At 44.6% G+C, this 14,681-nt stretch overlaps 1 protein-coding gene across 7 annotated transcripts in view; it reads left to right on the top strand.

Moving 5' to 3' along the window:
- Positions 1-14,681, top strand: part of EHMT1 (euchromatic histone lysine methyltransferase 1) — a 69,937-nt gene that overhangs the window by 16,715 nt on the left and 38,541 nt on the right. For 2 of the 7 annotated variants that reach the window (XM_075259135.1, XM_075259134.1), the window contains exon 1: positions 594-710. The exons of 2 other annotated variants lie outside the window; for them this stretch is intronic. In XM_075259135.1, the coding sequence (XP_075115236.1) occupies positions 642-710 (69 nt within the window). In that variant the 5' untranslated portion in view covers positions 594-641. Of the gene's footprint in view, positions 1-593; positions 711-5,685; positions 5,869-7,182; positions 7,204-11,958; positions 12,080-14,681 lie in introns of those variants that run through there. 3 more of the 7 variants (XM_075259136.1, XM_075259139.1, XM_075259140.1) reach the window with 3 other exon arrangements.

Below are 14,681 nucleotides of genomic sequence, written 5' to 3'. Positions count from 1 at the left end.
AGAGGAGAAAAAAAAGCATGCAGAAGATTTCCGAGGTATTAACCATTGTTGTCAAGGAAACGCAGTCATGTCTGCGTCTGCCAAGATGATCCATTGACAAAATATAGTCTACAACTTCTAGACAGCAGTTCCCTTAGCTATAGACAGTGCAAGCTGCTAGGAACTACAACTCTCAGCATGCTCCCAGAACTAATGGCTTGGAGGGCATGCTAGGGGGTTATGGTGTTGCAAGCACTGGAGATCCACAGGTCATATGTCCTGCAAAATAGAGATACCAGCGCCTGCAGTCCATTAAGACCAGACTGTAAGTGTTGGCCTTTGTTTGCAGGCCTGACACAATAGGGATGTGTGCACACTCACAGGGCGGGCAGCACGGCATTGTGTGGGCTTGTGGTGCACACTGGAATGTGGCTCCTTGGATTCAATGCCTGGAATACATTGAAGAAGCTTCCAGCGACAGCACGTGGCGGTGTGATTGTCAGCCTACTGGTCTGGAGGACGACGTTGCAAGTACAGCCGCTGGATTAGCTGGTCTGATTTTCATTGCATTGACACTTCCTCCTTTTTTCTTTCTTTTTTTTTTTTTTTTTTTTGTTACTGTTGAATGCCGTGCAATGGCTGAGTAGCTGTGTGCACTGAGCATGCCCCAAGTCTGGCTGCACCCACAGTGTGTCTGGAACGTGTGTGAAGCTCTTGTAGGCCTGGATGAGGTAGGACAATGCTTTTTTTGATGGGAACCAGAGCAGTTTTTGCACATGGGAAGCTTTGTAAGTGAGGATGGAGGTCCTGAGAAGATCAGAGGTGGTGTGGGTTAGTGAGTGGGGCATGGCAGAGAAAGAGCAGGTGCGCTTGTCTTGCATGGGTATGTGTGTAGGTGTCTGCTGTTGGCCATGGTGACTCCTAACTTGAAGGATGAAGCCTTATGGAGGGAAATGGCTTGAGAACTCACCTTTTCTGTTTTGTTTTGCAATGTCAGGAAAACTGCCAGAGATAAATGCGGTGGCGTCTGCAGCTGTCTGCCTTCCAGCAGGTGTAGCGAGTGTATTTATTTAACACTCACCGGTAAATGCTCCAACTTTGGACCTCACTTGTCTGTTTGTCGGTGTGTATTATGCCTACAAAAACCCATGGCCGTGGAATAGCTTTAGAGTCTACTAGACAGAGCAGAGCTAAGGTCAAGATGACACAGGGACCATGGCTGTGGTTGAGGAAGGATACAAGTAACCACACGTGCAATATGTTTGGCCTCAAGATTTCTCTTTTTTTGGAAGCTGGAAGCTAATAATTTTCTGAGGACAGTTTCCTACTAAGAATTGCAAGGGTTGTCTTGTGTGTACTTCTGTTATTCTTAGTAGAGTCAATGAGGGAAATCCTCTCAATACACTAGTGATAGAGCTTGGTGTGATAGGAAGGCAGCTATAGGGAAACATAGGGAATGGTGGTAATAGGGGTGCAGCAGTGGGGTCTCTAAATGTACAGCTTGCTTTAGAAAGGGTGAAGCAGTAGGGACTCACAGTAGAATATGGTGTGTTTGGGATGAAAAAGTAGGGACTGTAAAACATGCAGTTGTGGGGTGAAGCAGTAGGGACTCAAATACAAAGTATAGCAGGATTACGCGATAAGGAGGCAGACTTATTTGGGAGCTTTATCAATCCTTCTAGGCTAGTTTTCTGATGTAAAGGGATTATATTGTGGTGCACACTTGACCCTTTCTTGTGCCGAATCCATTATAACTCTTAACCGTTTTCTGGCTTAAGTTGTGATGGAAATCTACACAGGTTCCAAACTATAGCAGGTCTCCATTCTGGTGGAAGGTTACTCTTCATAAATCACTTGTTCCCTTCACCAGTCGAGACTTGTATTAAGACAGGCGTACAACACGCCAGTCTTCGTAAATCTGCCCCATTGAGCATGTTGTATTGCTGTGACGCTGTAGGAACTCAAAAGTATAACAGGAAGTCGCTAAGGTGGAAAAGTAGACACTCAAAAGCATGCCGTGGTAGGGATTAAGCAGAGAGAACTCGAAATAATATAGTGTGCTGTGGAGATTATATATATATATATATATATATATATATATATATATATATATATATATATATACCAAATGTATGGTGTGGTGAGGATGAAGCAGTACAGTAGTAAGGATTCAATATCCTAGAACGTGCTCCTAGAGTAAGGGCTCAAAAATATAGATTATGCCATGGTTGATATAGTTGTAAGGACTCAAGAACAACATGGGGATGAATCAGGAGGAACTCCAAGTCATAGAGCAGTCTGTAGTAGGGATTCAAAAAGTGCAGCACGGTGTATTTAGGATAAAAAGAATTAGGGACTTAAAAGCAGTAGGAGTTCCAAAAAGAGCATGCCATGATAGGAATGATGCAACATGGACACTAAAGGGTAGGGAATGCTGCAGTAGGGAATCAAAAACATAAGAATATGTTTTGGAAGGAAGTGAGCAGTTAGGGCTCAAAAACGGGACATGATGTGGTTGATATAGTTATAGGGATAAAATGCACGGTGTGGTAAGGATAAAGCAGTAAGGATCCAAATACAGAGGGCATGTTCTGGTAGGATTTAGGAGGTGGGGATTCAAAAAGTTAGGATGTATTTTTGTAGCAATGAAGCATTAAGGTCTCAAAAAGTAGAGCATGGTGTGGTCAGGATGAAAAAGTAGGGACTCAAAAAACATGCTGTTGTAGGGATTAAAAAGCATCAAGCTATGGTTGGAATGATACAGCATGGATTCCAAAAAACATAGAGCATGCGGCAGTAGGGACTATAAAATGTAGATCATGCTGTGGTTGTTATAGCTGTAGGGACTCCAAAACACAACATGTCATGGTAGGGATGACGCAGAACGTGCTCGAAGATGGATTATTCCAACCATCAATGTGTGAGGTATGTCCATGCTGTAGTAATGTCCAGGAGCCTTCACTTGTGGGCTTTAATGCCTCTCACAGCTGAGGGTTTGTTACATTGTACACAATCTAGACAATTCTTCATGAACTAAATCCAGCTGTAGTAAACACTCAGCTGTGGGAATTTTGTATAGGTGAGATCCTGTGAACCAAAACAAGGACCCCTCCCGCTAGTAGCAAGCAGAGGTCCTGAAAACTCTGAGAAATAGAGGCTCAAAGTATATTAAAAAGTTACACAATAAAACTTTGTTTATAAAACTGTTAACTCTAAAGATTGAAAGAAGGTGAGGGTTGTACCCTGCTCCTTGTAGGACACACGGACAATATGAGGTTCTTTAGAGGTGTCAATATCCATGGATGTGGACATTAATGTGATGGTAGAGGCTGCTTATTGTAGGAAACCCTCTGTGACAATGATGTTGTGATGACATTTGATGGAAGGGGGAGAGATCTATGAATATTTTGTGTATTGTATGATTTTTGGCCACTTGCAGAATTGAATTTTGTAGAGAAATTGCTGAAAATGCTTTAGAGGACCTTTAATCACCTCAAGCTCTTTTCATTCATTAATAGGTGCTCCTCGACGGATTCCCACACAATTGATTTTTTTTTTCTAGCCCCCCACTGTTCCTGAGCAATCAGTGCAGTTAGTTTTGATACCTGATTTGCTAACTATACTCCCTAATACCAAGTGGGTGCTGTCAGACCGGAGCAGGTAAACTATACTCCCTAATACCAAGTGGGTGCTGTCAGACCGGAGCAGGTAAACTATACTCCCTAATACCAAGTGGGTGCTGTCAGACCGGAGCAGGTAAACTAGACTCCCTAATACCAAGTGGGGGCTGTCAGACCGGAGCAGGTAAACTATACTCCCTAATACCAAGTGGGTGCTGTCAGACCGGAGCAGGTAAACTAGACTCCCTAATACCAAATGGGAGCTGTCAGACCGGAGCAGGTAAACTAGACTCCCTAATACCAAGTGGGTGCTGTCAGGCCGGAGCAGGTAAACTATACTCCCTAATACCAAGTGGGGGCTGTCAGACCGGAGCAGGTAAACTATATTCCCTAATACCAAGTGGGTGCTGTCAGACCGGAGCAGGTAAACTAGACTCCCTAATACCAAGTGGGTGCTGCCAGACCGGAGCAGGTAAACTAGATTATTTAATGTCAAGAGAGTGGTGTCGGGCAGGAGCAGGAATCTGATTGTGATTCTGAGTTCTGATACTTGCAGCCTATGATTGGCGCTTTGAGTTACGACCCTTTGTCCAGGAGCAAGACTGGCGCTGTTTTTAGTAAAGTGATTCTTTTTCTACTCCTTCTCTACAACTATAATTGCTATTTCTTGCCCCTCGGTTGGTTTGCCACCATTGTGTCCATCATGGTATATTCTACAGCCACGCGCAGCTCGCTGGTGCTAACAATACCACTGAAAATAATTGAATATATATTTAATGAGCTTTTTGTGTGTTAAATACACAGAAGACTTATTCAAAGCCCATAGATGCAATAAGCGCCTTGGACACATTCACTCATTCCACAACCATTCACAGGGCTGCACTGTCTGTAGCTCCTACTCAAGAGGATCATTCTTAGGTAGAAGATGTCTTATAAACGTCTTGTTAAATGTCACCCCAGGCCTGAAAATTCAGTCACGTAGTCGAGGAAGCTGTTTGCATAGTCCTTAAAGGAGTTTTCTGGGACTTATATATAGCGATGGCGTATTCTTTGGATAGGACACCAATATATGATGTTTGGGGGGTCTGACACCTAAGACTTCTGCTGCTGCAGCCTCTTCCCTGTGCCAATGATGTCGCATTCATCGGTCACATGGTACAGTAGCAACTCAGTCCTATTTAAGTGAATGAGACTCCTCTGCAATACCAAGTACAGAGCTGTGCATAGTATCTGTGAAGAGGTCGCAAAGCTCACCCGGATGCTGCAGCCTCTTCAACCAGCTAATCTGTGGAGGTCCTGGGTGTTGGATAGGTCTTCAATATTTTCATCCTGGAAAGCCCCTTTAAGGTGGCCATACACCTTCAATAGTTATTGGTGAATGCTTTGTTAGTCGATTCCTTTCTCTTACCCAGTAGACATGCACTCTCGGTTTGTGTGTGTCTAAGGGAGAAGAGAGTACACCATTACCGGACATCTCTGGTGGTAGCTTATCTAGCGGGGTAGTAAAGAATCAGCCAGTAAATGATTCCTCATGGCGATTCTTCCCCTCACAACTTGGGAGGTCTCTGTAGGCATAAGATATCGTACCCCTCCCCCCCACACACAAAAATCTGCAGGTTCAACTGATATTTTCTGCTGTTTACGGGGACCTTTAGCCACCCCTGTGCTACTGAAGGCTCAACACAATGGTCAATGATATTGATTTTTCCATACCAATATACTGGATCTATAGGGTCAAAATCCCTTTAAACCACTGCTTAGCATTGGTCGGGATTTTTCCAGATTAGAATCCTCAATCTTGTCACTAAAGGATCCAGCATCGAATCTCTTTGCATATTTTCTTCCTTTCTACAAGACTTTGTGCAATTCCAACCGTTGGAAGAAAATATGTGTTGCCCCAGATGTTTCCTGGCCAGCCTGGTGCAGCCCTCTCCTGTTGTGCCATCTCGGCTCTTTACTCCCTTGCTCACCTCCTTGCAGACTAGACCAGGCTTCTTGTGGCTTTCTTTGCAGTCACCGGAGATGGCTGCTGATCTGAAATGGCTCTCCAGACATGATTTCTTTTTTTTTTTATTGTGTTGTTGTCACTGCCTTCATTTTACCTATAGAGGGAGCTAGGTCACGTGACCTACTGCGGAGGCTTTGTGGGCCAAGGAAGAAGAAGAAGAAGAAAAAAAAGGCAGGACACGTTAGCTGACTGTGAGGCCTGCTTGTCTGGGACTCGCCCTGGGGGAGGCTGTGCATGGCTTGTACTGAGGTTATGAGTCTGGTAGGTGCTGAACACCAGCTCTTCTCTGTGCAGACATTGTACCATGTCTAGATGTCTACACCCATGAAAAGACCTTCTGTCTGGCCTTGTCTTCCACATTGATCTACTTAGGACCAGCAGCAGCTTCAGTCCTGTTTGTGCACATCCAAGTGTCATTCAATATGACGGGTGTACAAATTGTTACCCCCCCCCCCTCTCTACTTTGACCTCCATTGTCACTGCAGATGATATGATTGGGATGGGGGTCATGTGTTTTTCAGCTTAGGGGGAGACTACATCTTCCAGCATGGTGAGACTTGTTGTTGCACCCAGCTTGCAGACCAATACCCTTGACCATGGATGCAGCAGCTACCGACTTGAGCCATTGAAGGCTTGCAAATTGCTTAGGTTCCTTCCTAAGACCCTTGAATTCAGCACAGGTTTTGTCTGTCTCGCTGGCACCGAGCTGTGGATTCCACTCCTTGTTTTAATTATGTATTTTATGTTTGCAGAAGTAGGGCACAAGTCCTCGGCTTGCAGTTTCCATGGCGTTTCCTTGCAACCCCCCCATTCCCTCTTCTTCTTTTTTTTTTTATTCCCATACATTTCTATTAATTGCAACCATTCACCATTTTATCTATATCCTTATATGACAAATTGCTGAAGCTGCAGATTGACGTCTCAGGGTTTTGCTGGGTGCATGATATAAGCGGACATGTTCTGTGTGCGACTGTCAGAAGTGCAGAGGTAGCATAAATATTTGATGCGGTAGTCAGAGGATCAATACGAGCGTGGAGGACCCTTTGTGGAGGGCGGACGCTCATCATCATAGGACTTGAGTCCTTCAGACCTGCTCAGTTCACCTCAGTTGTTGCATGGATAATCTCCCCTTGGATCCTTGAATATGATGCTCTAAGGGCATTTGCTGAATCGCCTCACATTGATTTTGTACTTGGGCCGGCAGTGATATTGATAATCCAGCAGCATGTTTGTTACTAGTGCAGGATCTTTTGGTTTTTAGTAAAATCTTTTGGCCCCACAGTCATGTAGAGCTTTAGTTGTATGGATTTGCCCTATGGAAGGTTTGCACTAGCCCCAGACGTGATAATTGTACAGTTTACGTAAAGAAACCTGAGGTCTAATGGTGTATTCATGGCTCGCAGCAGAAGACAATGAGGTGCCTGCACCGTCTGCGAAATGGCTGCTGCTTACAGCCGACTCGAAATGGTCTCCAATGTGCCGGCTTGGCCAGTAGAGGGAGCTCTGTCACACACAAGCCGTGCACATGTCTTCACTCACAACCTGGCACAGTCTCCTCTCTTGAAGGGCTCTTGGAGGGGCATCACATTCTGCCAGGTACAGTATTGTGTCGTCAAGGCCTAGTGAAATCTTCAGGGCATCTCGGCCTGGGTGGCTTGAGCAGTAGAAATATTGCAGGCCCTGTTGGAATCATGTCGTGTGTGTTGGCAGGAGTTGAGCAGTAGACTTAGGATTGCTTTCTGTGGATCCCTGCTTCATGGTGAGGGAAGGAGGTCAGGTTCGGAGGAGACTGCAGTGAAAATGTTAAAATGGGAGTCAGAGTTTCCAGAAGTCCATGGCATGGGCACAATGCATGCAGAAGCCATAGGGTTTCAGGCTGACTTGTGTGCTTTGTACATATAGACGGCCTCTAGTTTCCTTGGACCTGGTGAGGGGTTCCCCAGGAAGGAGCTGCAGCAAAGCTTGCAATTTTAGCCTGCTCCTACATATGTGGTTGCAGTCATAGCTGTCTCATAATCTGGCCAGACTACCCTGTACTGTCCCTTAAATTTCTGCTTTTGGGTTGGAATGGGGATTTTTAAGGGGTTTCTCTAAACTAAGGTTGGGAATCACAAACCAGGTCTACTGTTATACACTTTTTATTTTCAATTTTCCATTCACTTCTATGGATAGTTAAGTCCAGTGCTCTGTCAGTCATGTTGAAGCGGAGTAGTGGTCTTGCATGCTCACTACCATTCCATGTATTCCGGGGGTCATGCTGGGGGTCACGGCTATTGAGTGATCTTATCCTCTTTCCGTATCTGAGCATTGTGTGTGGGGAAACCTCTTTAAGTCTGTTGTGTTTCGTTTATTGCACAAGAAAATGGACAGATTAAGGTTAAAGGACATTCATGTTTTCTTTCCATAAGTGCCACACCTGTCCGCAGGTCGTGTTTGGTATTGCAGCTTGGCCCCACTCACTTGGGCGTTAATACCAGTCACATCTCATGGACAGGAGTGGTGCGAGTCAAGATTGGCTTCAGAAGGAAGAAGAAATATAAAGGAAGGTCTTTTAGTCGTCTCTCATGCTAAATCCTTCATAGCTTTGGTTCTAGAAACAACACGCAACAAAAAAATGCAACTTTTCTGCAATGTGTAGCCTCGGCTTAAAGTTGGGTTGTCATGAAGTTTTAACTTTTTTTTATTTTTTCCCCCCGGATTTATGATGGAATCTATGTTGTGGCTTCTGGCACTGATATGTACCCTGCATTAGGGCATGTTGACATTGATGACGTTAAACATAAATTTTTGGTGACCGCTGCACTTTCCGCATCCCAATGTTTTTAATGTGAATCTGCGCCGTAGTCATAGCAAGCAGCATTGAAATCTGCATTGCAAAAATAAAAGTATTGACATGCCACTTGGGCTCGGCGGTGAGTAGCCACACGCGGATTAGCCTCATGGCATGGGACTAATGAACGTGCGTATCCGTGACAGCACAAATTGCAAATCCTTGGCAGAAATCTGAGACTTGGCCTCAGGTTCCTGTAGAAATTTTCTATCAAACAAGTGACTGATTTTTCACACAGCTGTGTGAACATGCCCTTACACTGGACGGCGGATCATACTGGAGGCTGTGTCTAGTTTTGTAGCTCTGGAATAATGATGTGTTGGTCAGTGGAGCCCTGGAGGTCCCCGAGGATCCACCATCAATGCTTGAGTCCAGAAAGGGGGGAGATCCTGAATGAATAATGTTTAACATGGCCTGATGTATAGGGTATATATGTGATATTATGTGTGTGTTTGTATATATCTATATTCTGCCATATTTATTCTTTTTAGACAAGTTTTGCTACAATTTCTCTTACTCTCCAGGGCTTCCTGTTTGGGCCTCATGGGGTCTTTAATGCAAATAATGAATTTTTCCCCAAGGCTGATTCTCTTGCTTTCCCATTTACGTCCTTATCTGTTGCTGGCTTGCGGTAAAGAAGGATTACCTGCTGTCTTCAGCTTCGTTAACATCACGTTTGAGCCCTTCTTTCAGGATTTCATTAATTAATTCAGCCTCTGACGGTCACATGTTAAAAAAATCATAAACCATGCAATATATATATATATATATATATATATATATATATATATATATATATATAGGGACGCCTGTACAGTAAGGAAGGCCCGATCTAACCCAAAAATAGAACATTCTTGGCTTGTGTAGGGTGAATAGGGCCTTTCTTCTGGCAGACATCCCATGAGGCCTCTATGTAGTCCAATGTAGAACCGTAGTTGACACTGGAGAAGCCCTGTGCTCCTGCATTGGACAAACACAGCTCTGCTACAGAAACACAACTACATAATAAGTTGTGGCACATCTAGTTCTTCCATTAGTTGATAAACCCTATGCATTGGCAGCTAACCAAGCCTTTTGTCACCAGTTTTGTCCTATTTTTATGGTTTTGGTAACTTTTTCCATTTTTGCAGTGTTCAGGTCCTGCTGCTGTTTTGCAGTGGTTTCCCCCTAGTGCACCACCATCTTCTCATACACCCAGCCCTCCATTCTTGGCTTTCTCTTGGGCTTCTAGTCAGAGGCCTAGATAAAGGCTATATTAACTAGGCTGTGTATGTGTTGGCCATCTTACATTCACACTCTCCTCTCTCCAATGCCTTTGTCTCTTTCTCTATGACCATACCGGTCATAATTTCTTCCACCAGGTTGCAGTGGTGTTACTGTGGCTGGTCATACCCTCTGTAAACAGTGCAGTGAGCTAGGAGAGCATGCTCACTAGAGGCCTGGAGGAGGGGGTGGTGGAGGAGAGGGCGATGATCTAATTCCATGCAATCCTTGAGAAGGACGGCTAAACAAGACCAGGCATCATTTTTAATGACAGAGCAGAAGCTTAGGACTTCAAGGATTTGGCTAGGCCGCAGCCTGCGGGGTAACACCTGGGGCTTGTGCTACTGACTCCATTGTTGTGTCCTGCCAGGAGCCATCAGTCTGTAAGGGCTTTCTGCTGCCATTTCTAATTACTTGTATGCACGTCCTATTAATGTGACCACAACTACTGTATAATGCGATTTGTAGAAGACCTGGTCTGCCATAAGGGCTGCCAGAGAACACTTTGGACATCCCCGTACCCCAGCTGTGTGTTCATGTGTCTGTGACGTGTGAGTTTCTCTCTTTTTTTAGGTCTTGATCCATCCACAGTGGTCAAGATCAGCGCCGCCATCCACCCCCACACTGAAACTTTGCAGAGAGGAGGAGTAGATCTTACTAGTGTCGTCTTATATTAAGGATACGTCTTGATTACATTTTCCCCCAGACGCTAAGTTTCTATTGTCACGATGCACTGCACTGCATTCTATTGTTCCCTGTTATCAGCCCTTTCTGTAGCGTTCCTTATTGAGATTCCTTCCCCACTCCTTGCTCCTGTCTTCAGTTCTGGGAACCTCAAGGAACAAACGTGTGGATGATATTAACAGCTCATGTTACATGAGAGCACTTTAGGAACATCTTGACGTAACCTGTTAGACGTCCTCTTCCTAATTCCTGTTGGCTTTCAAAGTGTTAAATGCGCACAAAACAAAGAAGACGTATGAAGTTTGATTTTCGGAAGGTGAGGATCATTTGACTAGAGTTAGTAATATGTAATATTGGGACTGTTTTCTTCAATTCATGGTGATTATGCAGGGTAAGTTCTGGGGGGGGAGGGGGAGATGAATCGCACCCTAGGGCGTCTGTATCTGACCCAATGATTAGGAGGATCTATACTTGGGAAGACTTTCACTTGGCCACCTAATTCCTTCAGCCCAGGCGTCCATGTTTCTACATATGTAGACATCTGGAAAGGTTGACTTTTTGATCTTTGTCTTCTCCTTTGTACCTATTACATGTGTTTGTAGAGCAGACCAAGGACTAGATTAATTCTCCTGGCCTCACCAACCTATAGGTCATGGCTTGACAAGTCCTAAGAGCCAGGCCGGCAATGAACTTTGCTACGGCTCCAACTTTTTGCATTGTTTTTGTATTGCTGACCACCCAAGAATTCAAGTGGCTCCTGGGTTTGTCTCCTAAACTTTATCACATTTTGTTTGCTTCAGGGACGTGATCGACTGTCTCCAATATCCGCTGAGGTGTGTCTTAAGTTGACCAAGTCTCAAGACCCTCAGATGTTCTCTTAGGATGTCTAAGGATAGTGTTATAATTTCAGGGCTTGTGAGACTTTGTGGATGAACCAGACTCTACTATAGGATCAAAAATGTCTTCAGTTTTAAAGATTTGCAATATGTCGTCTTGATCTTTCGTCTTGAAATTGCAATCTACCGTTAGAGTTTTCTGTGGGGTTTCCTTCACCTATGTGATGTCAAGGTTCTGGGTTTTGCTTGCTTCGAAACTTCCAACCCTTCCTCCTTATCCACGTTTCTTCCTCTCTCTTGTCTATTGAGCTCAGTTTTCTAGACTGTGTCCTAATGAAGGATAATCTTGACTCCATCCACCTGATCTGAGGCAGATGTGCGAGTTTACAGTGGGATTGTCTGGGTTAAATTGTGCCATGCTACATGTTTGCAGTCTACCCATCTCCAGTGCTCCTTTCCTTTGACTTCCTCTATGTCAGCTGCTCCAGCACAAGGCAGCACTGAGGACGAGCCTCCATGTTTGCAGTCTTTATGCTGTTTTTCCTATACTCTCCTTGCTTTCCTTCCACTTGGAAGATCCTAGAAAACACACAAGTCATCTCGTTGGCCGTGGTGCACGTCTGGAGTCAGCCCAGCAGAAGGGCTTGGTAATCAGAGAGGGGAAGGTAGAGCGAGGACTTTTATTATGAAGGCAGACAGTGCTGTGCCGTTGGCTTTTGTTGGGTCTGATCTATCAGCCGACATTATCCTGGGAGGGTGCTGGGCCTCCCCCCTCCTTCCTGCCAATCACAGGACTGCTAATGGGTGCTTGTTGGATTGCAAACAGAAGGGAACCTTTGCTTTTGGGGGGTGATTGAAGGTATTGCATTGAGGAACAAAGTTCCAGGCAGCAAGTTTTGATCATTTCTATCTTATTTTGCCTGTCTTGAGGGGAGGGGGCTCCAGATGCCAAGATGGTGATTCAGCTTGGGGTTTTTATGTGCATCAAGTTTGCATTTCTGTCATGGGGTGGGGGTGCGTGTGTGGTTTTACATGAGCCACATGCAAAACACTGGCATGTTCTGCAATGTGTAGGTAAAAAAAATATCCAAGGCTTGGGCTTCGAAGGAGACTTCTGCTGTCTCAGGTGGTTCTGCTGGTTGACTCTGGGGGTCTTACAATGTGTTTGAGGGGTTGGTAGGCCGGCCTAGACTCTTTCTGTATTGTCACTACAGGAATGAACCTCATGCCCTTGGTCTTTGCAAGAGATCTTTGGACCCGAACATACTGCAGGCTACAGCTCATGTAAAGTGGCTATTATGAGGACTCCTTTGTCTCCGTAAGGCCTGTCTGTGCTGGCTGCTGGAGTCTGTAGGCCGTTGTTGGGCTTTGGGGTAAGATTCACTTTGTCATTGCAGTCATTTGTCATATTATTTATATAAATATTTTTTTCCCCACTTTTTTCTCATCTTTTTAGACTTTGTTGTTTTTGGTTAGACTTTTTGCTTTTTTTTTTTATGGCTAAGAATGCAAAAATACTAATGAAAGACACACCAACCAGACAGCCAATGGACTCGCTGCAAGGTAGATGAAGGTTGGATATCTGAAGACCAAATTTCACGTTTTTTTTTTTAATTTAACACAATCATATACAATGATATGATAATAGTAATAATTATTTGTTTTATTTTTAATATTTATTTTTTGCCAGTGTATCTCTGTTTTAATAGATGGTAATTTCTCTATCCGTAGGATAAGCAAACCTGACCACAGGGGTTCCACTACTTGGACACCTAGTAATAGTGGGCTACAGGGGTGCACAAGACACCTCTGTGAATGGAGAAGTAACCTGCGCTGCACTCACTTCTGTGGCACTGTTGGGGGTACATGTAGAAGTGAGTGGAGCGTGGTCTCGCAGGCACAATACTCTTCCATTCACTCCCCAACAATATAAGTGGTAATGGGAAAACCTCTGTGCTCAATGCTTTCCAGTTATTCTTGGCCCTGATCTTGAAGACACGAGGCTCTCATTGTATACCTTACACAGGAGAGCCCCTGATCTCATCTGTACGCTTCCTCTTCCTGGGCTGGATAGAGACAACAGATTCTTCTCTTGCGATCCTTTTAGACGTGAGATCAGGTCTCCAATGATTCTATATATTGTCTTTTTGTTTCCTGAGCATCTTGTCTGGATGTGATTTATCGTCTCCTTGCGGTGAGCTGCAGACATGTTTTATTAAGTAGGATGTGCCGGCGGTGTGCTGTTATCTCCTCATCTGCCTATTCCTTTCCAAAGATCCTGAAATATCTGGCTACAATTTTACCTTGCCACCTTACAGACCCTTGAGTCTTCCCAAAAAGCCCAAATCTACAGCAGAGTCGCCTTGATTTTCAATTTTTTCGCAATATTTTACAGCATGATCTTATTTGGATGGTTCTGCTATTTTCCGTGCTTTGTGGCATCTTTGACTTTAACCCTTGACTATAGAAAGCCATGTATTACTCTATAAGGTAGGTCTTTGATCTGTGGGTTTTCATAAGGCTTCCAGGGATAAAGGGGACCCCTCTTGCATTGCAGTGGATTTCATCTGAGCTATACCCATGAGAAGAGTGTCAGGTATTCCCTGGTATCAGGGATATCACAGAAGCAAAAACTGACTGTAATTGAGTTGGGGACACGAGGGGTTGGTACCAAGTCTATAGACAGAAGTCATAGTCAGAAAAAAGGGAACATGGCAGGCAGAAGACTTGTTCGGGTGAGAAGGGGTCATAGCAGGGAGAGATTATAGATGAGGAGGGCTATGGCAAGCAGTAGCCATAGTCAGGTAAGAAGGTGTTATAGCAAGCAGAAGTCGTAGGTGAAGGGGTTGCAGCAGGCAGATGTCATAGTTAGGTAAGGGTCATGGCAGCGAGAGTTCATAGTCAGTTGAGGAGGGATCATGACAGGCAGCAGTCATAGTCAGGTAAGGGGGAGGGGGTCATAGCAGGCTGATGCCATAGTCAGGTGAAGAGGGGTTGTGACAGGAAGACGTCATGGTAGGAAGTGGTCAGGAACAAGTCAGGTTAATATCAGGAAAGTGAGACAAAAGCACACCAGGGCACATGTCTGAGACCAGATATACCTTTCTTTAGTTATAGAGCAGTATGGATAAGGCCCTTGGCCTCCCCACGGCAGAATAGCAGAAATGAGTCCGTAGCCCCTTTAAAAACCAGGAGTCACGTGTAGCAGAGGCCCCAATAGTTGGGCAGAATTGGCAAGCGGAACACTGAAGAGGGTAACTGGGACATTGGCAAGAGGGATGGCGGATGGTGACAGTACTAATTTAGACACTTCTCTGCCTTCCCAGGTCTCGCTGGATTAAATCTGCCCATAGTTATTACAAGTTAGTTAAGGCCTGGACAGATCCTTGGGGCCCTATAGTCAGTGAACCTAAAATTTGGTCATGAATGCCAAATGAGTAGATGTCTATGAATGTTTGTTT

Source organism: Leptodactylus fuscus, chromosome 11 (genome assembly GCF_031893055.1).
Source record: "Leptodactylus fuscus isolate aLepFus1 chromosome 11, aLepFus1.hap2, whole genome shotgun sequence".
Taxonomy (NCBI): domain Eukaryota; kingdom Metazoa; phylum Chordata; class Amphibia; order Anura; family Leptodactylidae; genus Leptodactylus; species Leptodactylus fuscus.
Note: the sequence above shows the minus strand (reverse complement) of the source record. Positions and strands in the feature narration are given on the sequence as shown.